Source organism: Talpa occidentalis, unplaced genomic scaffold, assembly GCF_014898055.3.
Source record: "Talpa occidentalis isolate TD23 unplaced genomic scaffold, MPIMG_talOcc4v2.1 talOcc4.10, whole genome shotgun sequence".
NCBI classification, from domain to species: Eukaryota; Metazoa; Chordata; class Mammalia; order Eulipotyphla; family Talpidae; genus Talpa; species Talpa occidentalis.
Genome location: NW_023600993.1, coordinates 20,881,149 through 20,890,293, shown reverse-complemented (window position 1 = coordinate 20,890,293; position 9,145 = coordinate 20,881,149). Strand labels below are relative to the sequence as shown.

The following is a 9,145-nucleotide window of genomic DNA, read 5'->3' as shown; positions in this document are numbered from 1 at the left end:
AGTGACATCTATACACATGAATTTTTCACAGCTGGCCCCTTTGATTCAAACTAAATTTATAAAATGGCCAGATTATACATTTCACTAAATTTTCAAAGTAACTTTCACCCTTTCTTTCAGTCATTAAAAACAAGAATTAAACCCCTGTGCTCTAGAAGATACACCAATATCTAATGTAAGTACTAGACTAATAGAAGAATATATGCTTAATTGCTTCTGTGCTATGTGATCTCCAGTTTCTATATGTGCTCTGTTTGTATGCGCTAGTAATCTCACTCCTTTTGATCTGTGGCCTGGGAAAATATGGTTTCTTTGGGCTTCAAATAAGAAAAAAATAGTTCTTTGACAGATTCACTTAGAAGTATGGCTCCTGAACACTGCATTGGTTCCTTAGAGTTCTATTTACTATTTGCTCTAATATAGCCAATTTCTTAAAAAAAAAAAAATGTTTGCCATGGATTTGGGGCCACAGTTAAATCTTTTCCTAGCAGCTAGTAATTTCTGTCAGTGCTTTCACTGAAAATTGTATAAATATATGCAAAATTTACTTACCTGGAAACTGTCTACAATGTTTATGGTGGAGACTGAACAGCCCTCAGGGAAAAAAATTTTAATATAACGGCTCAACCTGAAACCAAAATTATTGCATTGAGACAAATTTTTAAACTGGTTCCTCAAAGCATTACTATGTTACAGAATGTTAATTTTATGATTTCTTTTTAAGAAAAATTGAAATATTTTCAATAGCCAAATCAACAGTAAAGTAACATACTTTAGGAAGTTTTCCATTAAACACAAAATTCCATTAAAGGTGTCAGGAAAATAAGTGATGGATAATGTACGTTTCCAAATAGGCCCTTACTACTAGTAGTAAAACAAGAGCATCTAACATGGCTCGGGCATTTTCTATGTGCATTCTGACCAGCCTGCAATTCCTCACAATAACTGCATGAGATTAATTTCTACAGTGGCATGGTTAATAGTGGTACAAGGATTCTGGCTCATAACCATACTGTTCTGCTGCCTAATTATTAACACCTTTAAAAGTTGTCTATTCCTGCTTTCCTTTAGTAACTTCTGGTTCTCATGATTAGCCGTTAGTCTAGCCATTGGAAGAGAATAAGACCCATATGGAACCCTAAAAATCACTAGCGCTGTTGAAGAACTATAGTCATGGAAAAATAAAATATCCATAATGACTAGGCAAGCATACCCCATTTCAGTATGTACTTCTATTCCATTTAATAAGCTTAACACTGCAATTTTTATAAATCTTTATTATCGATAAAATTTAATATTTCCATAATTTAGGATAAAGCAAAACCCCTTTCTTGAGTCCAACTTTTTAGGTGATTGTGGTTTCCATGAGTATCACTTGAACATTTGCCTACATGCTTGTGGGAAGCTTCTGTAGTCTTTTCTTGGTAGGAATTCCAGTTTTTCTGAATTCTTCCCTTTCCTTCAGGTATTCCAGTTTACATTCTTCATAAAAGGCTGGATCCTGATAGCTACAATAAGGAAATAAAAATCTCTTAAAGTGAATCACTTTGTAAACCTTTAATATAAGCTTACTTTAATAATATTCAGACATTCATCTTTAGGAGACATAAATTAAAGGACATAAACTATAGTGGTTTTCTGGATAGCCCTGTCCCAGCACTGAGAAGCACAGCTCCTACCCACAGGGAGCCCAGTGTGGTAAACAGCAGACAAGATCGGCAATCCAAGTGAGAACACAACTTCGACAGAAGTATGGCCCAATGCATCACGGAAACATGGGGAAGAGGTGGGGCATGCTTGTGCTGCGATTTGAAGGACCAACCAAAATAGAAATCTAAATAGAAGGACATATGGAAAGGCATACAGATGAGAAAAAACTGATGCATGAAGATTTGCAAGTGCACTGGTACCACTGCAGCCATTTACGCACACAGGAGAAATGTCCTGAGATGCAGCTGGAATGGGTAAGAGTCAAATTGTGGATGATTCATTTATGCCATACTAAGAAAATTGACCCTGAAGGCACTATTAACAGAGCAACTGTAGCATCAGTTGGTGTCTTAGATGAATATGCAGTATGCAGCAAATAAAGCGAGGGAGCAAGGTGAGAGGCAGGACGCCCAATAAATAAGCAATTACAGTAATTCAGACAAGAAATGATGAGTAAGGAGCAGTTATGATGAAAAGGAGGAAATTAATCTGGAGGAGATTTAAGACATGAAATCAATAGGAAATGACCAGTAAGAGTTAGGAGATAAAGAAAATTCTAGATTCTAGGTAACTGTGTACACACACACAATGCACAAGGAGTAGAAGGAGCTGAGTTCTGTTTTGGACCTGAAAAGAGAAGCAGAGAAATGTCATGCCCTCTGGAAGCAATTGCCAAGAATGCAATTCACGCATCCAATGATTTAAAAATGAGAAGAGAATCTAGGAAATCAACAACTTTATATAACAAGTTAAAGAAGGAATGGCTGGGAAGTAGGAAGAGATGTTGGAGAAATGAAAAAGAGCATTATAAGGAGAGTCAGAGAGAGAAGGGAATCTGAAGGAATTTCCAAACTGGTCAAATAAAACTCTTTCTTAGTAACTATTTATTTGCAGCCAATGCCATATTCTTCGTTTCTTGCTGCTTCTCTCTCTTCAAAACAAACAGAAATGGTCTTTTCCCACCCAAACCAGCCACTCTCCCAAGATGGACAAGACTTGTTCTTTCTTCCTTCTGTTTCCAGGGGTCAAGGGATGGAAGACTATTCAAATGATGAATATTCAGATAACAAAAACTAATAAAAAAAAAATTTTAAAAAATCAAGCTAACATTTATTGAATGCCCACTATATGCCAGGCCCTGTAGCAATGTGTTACCCACATAAATATTAACTCGTTTAGAATATACTCTCTAAGTCAACCTGTTCATGAGACGGAATTTGTGAAATCATGTGAAAAAATCATGTATTTTTGCTTGCTGACCTCATATTTTTAATCAGATACAATACTGGCATATAACCTGAAAAAGCTCCTTCATAAACATTTTATGTTGCTATTTTAGAATAATCTTCAGCAAATTGAAATTTCAGATTTAGCCAACAATACTATGGATATGGTGAGGGGAAATACAGACTATATGACAGACATGTAGTGAGCTAACAGCATATTCTTACCTGCGCACATTACACAGACATACACAGAAGTATAGAAATGGAGTAGCTACTTACTAGGCAGTTAGGCATTCTTTCAGTGCAGAATTTTCTTTCCGGCATTTTACTACCATAAGCACTCCAGAGGCCTTGCAACATTTGGTAAAATCTGAAATAAAAGTTGGAAAGGAAAATATGCATTGTGTCAACATAATTAGTAACAACTCTATACGATGTTTATTCTGTTCTAAACATCTACCATCTACATGGTGCTCAGCACAAAAAGAAGCTCCCCAAAAGACACGCACAAGAAGAAAAGGCAGAGTAAGACAAATGTAGTTGACTTTTAGAAATGAGTGGACAGAGGACTCCGAGATAGAGTGAGAAGCTTCACGAAGACTTTGGTGATGGAGAGAATATGCAGGATTCCCAATAGAGTAAAAACAATATATTCTAGAAGAAACACATAAGAACAAGAGGAGAGTTGTTTCCAGACTTGGACATCTGCTGTCCAGTCTGCATGCCTTGTCTTTATGATATCAAAGTACCCCCTTTACTTAAGAGAACTCGGCCATGGTGCCTTCACTTCTGATAACAGGGCTCCACTCCATTCTTGAGTCAACTCTTGCATGCCCCAGAAAATTCAAATGGTTTTCAGACCAAGTCCCAGGGAAGGAGTTTGCTGTTCAAGTTGCACTGGCCCCTCGGGTATCCTGCCTTCTCAGGATCACCAATCCAGAAAAGTCTGGTGAAACCCATCCCCAGCAGGGCCACTTGCTACCCCCATGTGTTCGCTTTGAGTCTGATTAGGTCTTACCTAATCCCTTCCACCGGATGGTGTGCTTTGCTCCCCACCCTTTGCAGCTACTCTCCTGAACTATTCTGGTCCTTCCTCATGAGACAACCGGCTGCTCTAGTTTCAGGCTGTGCCGCCTCCAATGTGCTGTAAGCAGCCCAACCATTTCCATGTCATGTCTAAAATTTTCATTCTTCGCAAACAAGTTGGAATAATGTTTTCTGAATATTCTTAACTTCTTCAAAAAAAAATTAAAAATCTATCTCTTTTTTTGAGCTATGCATTATCCGTTCAGTCACTAAGGAATATGAGTTATAAGGATTACTTAAACCAAGTAGGTAATTTTAGGAGTCTCCATGAAGACACATACTATAATAAGTAACAAAAAGGAAACTAGAAATGATTACAATTTGTTAAATGCACAAAAATCTCATGAACATCCCTACAGCACAGATATTTCTATCTACCTGCAAGATGGCAGCATATTTTGAAGGCTACGTAGTAGATCAGGAAAAAGGACAATAGATGCAGACTTTAATTCAAGTAATTTAATGTGTATAATCACAATAAATTATGGGTGACATATAATTCTCCACTTGAAAGACACACAGGATTAGCTTCCTGTAGTTCACGATGTCAGTATCCACTCTTTGCTCTCTGATTCCTGTATGTGACTGGGTAGTTTTTTTTTTTTTTTTTTTAAGAATTGTTTATTTATTTATACAAGAACCAGGGTACAGGCCAGATGCGCAGGAGGGTGAGAGGATTCACCAGAGACAGAGCGAGGAACAGAACAGGCAGACTGACGAAATATACTGCTGAGGGGAGCAGCGGGCACGACAGGAGAGGTCTGCCGTGCCATGTGAGACCCTCGCTGGCTGGCCGGGATCAAACCGGCGCTGCAGAGGCTGTGGACAGCTTCACAGCGCTACACTCAACTGCCTGTGCCACCAGTGGAGGCCCCTAACTGGGTAGCTTTTTTATTCTAAAATACAAGTTCTGGTTTCTTTCTGTGTAGATAAGCTGGGCACATGGGCAAAATCAGAACAAGGGAATTTTCTTTGTCACTGAAGACCCCTACAACTCAAGAAGGCAAAACAGACTTAGCCAGCTCCCTATGTAGACCCAGAGGGGTGGCCACATGGTGATCAACAAGTCTATTAACGTTCACTATGAAGTGTCTACTTATTCCTGCATGTTAATTTTTCTACTTATAGAATGATAATTGAGATCTGCCCTTGTAGAAGCATGGTTATGATCACAAATAAAAATTAAGGCATGGGCAATCCTCAAAGGAATTATGTACATAAAGTTAATCCAGAAGTGATTAAATTCGCAAAGGGATTAAGAAAATTGCCACATTTGCCAGTGGTGATGAACAAGGGCTGATGCCCCTACACCACCTTACCCTACTTGAACCTCACTAGGCCTCCACCAGACTAGTTCACTCAATGTCTGGAAGAAAGACCATTAGCATTATGAATTCTGTCTAATGAAAATATTCTAGTTTATCAAACTCCAGCCCTTTTATGGAAAACATGAACAATGGTAATTATCAAAAGTCACATTCTGGATTTCATAAACCCAGTACTTTTACATGAGAAATCCGTAACAAAAATGCTTAGGAACTTCATTATTTTAAGATTCATTTTCCCTAAATGAATAAAAATGTCTGTGGTATGAAACTGATGCTTGATAGTACTTATGTGTTCTGATCACAATCAAAGGCACAGTCTATAGATTTTCACACTTGTCCAAATCTCTTCAGGATTAACTGTGACTGGCCTGAAGCCTCAAGCTGTTTGTAACGTTTTTTGTCACTTGTTTAGCAACAAGATTTTAATGAGGATCATTCTTTCATAGCATATTAGCATACATTCAGATGATAGTGATGCTGCTAATACTGCCAACTGACTTCTAAAGTGGTATTTTGAAACAAATCCAATTTAAATTGCTCTTTCAATGTTATGGTAATTTTTTTTTTTTTTAGATTTATTTATTTATTTATTTATTTATACAAGCACTGGGTACAGTCAGAAGCACGGGAGGGTGAGAGAATTCACCAGACCCAGAGCAGGGAGCAGAACAGGCAGACTGACAAATTACACTGCTGAGGGGCACAGTGGGTGCGGCATGAGAGGCCTGCGTGCCATGTGGGACCCTTGCTGGTAGCCGGGGATCGTACTGGAGCTGCAGAAGCCACCGGCAGCTTCGCAGCCCAGCGCTCAAGTGCTGCGCCACAGGGGAGGCACTGTTATGGTAAATGTTAAAGAGCTTACAAACAAATTCTCTCTACAGATGATTTAATTTTAATTACCATTAAAAACTACGAAAATAAATTTTAATTCACTGGTGTATTTTAAGGTAATAAAAATGAATTCAGAAATTAGTAAGACTAGAGAGATTATTAAAAGTTATTCCAACGTTTAAGGAAATATGCTTAAAGACTTTTTAAACTGTGTTTGAGATTCTTTTGTGAAACCTCATTTCTGTGAAAGAAACCACTTAATACCATATTATAAACTACCGGTAAAAATATTCTTTGGGGTCCTCCCTGGTGGCACAAGGGGTTAAGCACCGCACTATGAAGTAATCTGCAGTCTCTGCAGCATGAGTTCGATCCCCTACCAGCCAGGGAGCTACCCACATGGCGCAGCAGACCTCTCCTGACTCGCCTGCTGCTCCCCTCAGCAGTGTATTTCAGTCAATCTGCCTGTTCTGTTCCCCACTCTGTCTCTGGTGAATCCTCTCACCCCCCTACATCTCTGGCCTGTACCCCAGCTCTTGTATGCACAAATAATCTTTAGAAAAAATATTCTTTGTGCATAATAATATTTGGGTCAAGTAAACCCAGGAAAAAGAGATAAACCTTCGTAAGTTTAGTCTAAGATAATGGGCAAAATAACCCTATTATAATTAAGTACAAGTAGTCTATATAATTTCCAGTCTATGTAAGAGAAAACTTCTGGGGAGCCTCTGTATAAAGGTAGTAAGAGAAATAACAGATTAGAATTATTCTAATTTATTTGTTTTATGGAACTTCTGACTATATTTTAACATTGAAATAATACCCCAAAATGAATAATCAAGCTGAGGACAAGAATTTATAGAGTAATAGCTGTATGTAAAAATATGCATATCAGGCTACTTAATATGTTACACTTTTCATTTGATTAATTTCAAACATTATTATTTTTGCAAATGCAGTCACCCACTTACCTAAAGCATTCAAAAAGATGACAATTTTAATACATACCAAATTCAAAAAATAAGTAACTCCAATGGTTGATGTCTGATTAGAACCACTCACTCCGTTTTATATCTCTACTAATTTAGTTTTTTTAAAAGATTTATTTATTCATACATATAAGAACTGGGGTACAGGCCAGCGGTGCGGGGTGGAGGGTGAGAGGATTCACCAGAGACAAACAGAACAGGCAGACTGACTGAAATACACTGCTGAGGGGGACAGTGGGCGAAACAGGAGAGGTCTGCTGTGCCATGTGGGTTGCTTCCTGGCCAAAACAGTAGAGGTCTGCTGTGCCATGGAGGTTGCTTCCTGGTGGGCAGGGGATCAAATTTGTGCTGCAGAGGCTGAGGACAGCTTCACAGTGCTGTGTGTGCTTAACCCCTTGCACCACCAGGGAGGTCCTAATATATAGTTTTCAAGAAAGCCTAGATTTAGGAGTTTTTACACAACTACCGTCATACAGCACTTATTTCTAACTTTCCAACTATTATTTCCTTAAGTAGTAAAGTTTTTAGAAAGTATTTTTCCAACATTACAAAAAGCAGAAGTATATTCAGATAAGAACATAATTTCAAATTTTAACATATAAGTTCTGTGTACTATTTCTGTAACTACAGTGTTATCCTTATAGTTACACCTTTAAATCTGGAACTGTGATTTTATCTAAATGGAAAAATTTTAGTTACTAAAGGTCTTGCAGTTGGGCAGATTTTAAAATTACTCTAAATTGATAATATGTCATCAACCTTACAAACTGAAAATCTTAAGCATAAAACTGTTTCCTTATAAAGAACTAGATAATAGAAACAGAGATGTACTTTAAACATAATGTATAAAGATCATTTGACCCAGTTACTGAATCATAAGAAGGTTTAAAAATATAGAACTGAAAAAGATACAATTTGGGGGCCTAGGTTGGTTGGTGCTGCCTTTTAATAAGATTTTCCCCCATACAAAGGTACCTGCAGTTTTAGATTTACAATATAAATTAAAACTTCGAAGTAACTGATCTCAGAAAAGATTATCTTTTAAGGGAAGACTTGTATAGTTCACAGTGTAATGCTGGGACCCTGAAGACAGTGTCTAAGGGCTGAGCTTTGCAGTAATCATCACCCTCTCTGGAAGCACCAGAGACAACAGAAGGTCACCCTCAGTTCTGAGCTCACCAGTCTAAAGACAACGCTGCAGACCTGAAGCAAGGCACAGACAATGAGGACAGGCCTTTGTCCTCTTCCTTCTCAGGACTGCCCAGCAGAAGGAATCAACATCAAAAGGTTGCAAAGTGCATGATTCTGTGTAACCGACAGCTTGAACAGTATTTCCTGAAGTTCATGTGAGAGATTTTGTAATTAGTTCTGACTCTATGAATACTCGTTTATAATTTGGTAACAGAACTATGGATCTTTTTGCAACCTTTGAGTCACTGATAGTTCATAGTTTGATGTTTGAAAAGAGAAATCAATCCAATTCAAACAACAAAGCCAAATATTATCAATAATTCCAGACTGGATGAGAAGCTGATTAAAAAATGTATCAATGAGCATTTGCCAACAAACATTCTAACAAAACCAAAGGAATTTTGTGGGATTTTTCCCCCAAGAAATCAATAAAATTAGTAATTCAAATAGAAAAAAATATAGGCAGAAACAAAAGCACCTTTTAAAGAACACATACACTGAAAGAGTGGCTTTTGCATTCATACCTTTAAAAATGTTTTAATTTCCAAAGGCAAATAGGCAAATCTCTAATACATTTCCCCTACTAACCACTGAGCTGAAGCCAGCCCAAATCTCCAACACACTGCATGGGAAATTGCTAAGTCATATTGTTACCTTAATGTTTAAGATATCCTATGTAAATATCTTTGTTTTTCTTATCAAAATAGAAGGAAAAAAAACCTACATTCCTGTCTTTGTGACAGTAACACCAGTAATAATAGCTCACATCTGCTGCGTTTACCAC

At 37.6% G+C, this 9,145-nt stretch overlaps 1 protein-coding gene across 15 annotated transcripts in view; it reads right to left on the bottom strand.

The window, feature by feature from the left end:
• Positions 1-784: 784 nt before the first annotated feature.
• Positions 785-9,145, bottom strand: part of CMC1 (C-X9-C motif containing 1) — a 207,505-nt gene continuing 199,144 nt past the window's right edge. For 13 of the 15 annotated variants that reach the window (XM_054692893.1, XM_054692884.1, XM_054692894.1 and 10 more), the window contains 2 exons: positions 3,216-3,306; positions 789-1,508 (listed from right to left, as the gene is read on the bottom strand). In XM_054692893.1, coding sequence (XP_054548868.1) covers positions 1,388-1,508; positions 3,216-3,306 — 212 coding nt within the window. In that variant the 3' untranslated portion in view covers positions 789-1,387. Of the gene's footprint in view, positions 1,509-3,215; positions 3,307-9,145 lie in introns of all 15 variants that reach the window. The other 2 variants (XM_037525436.2, XM_037525543.2) reach the window with 1 other exon arrangement.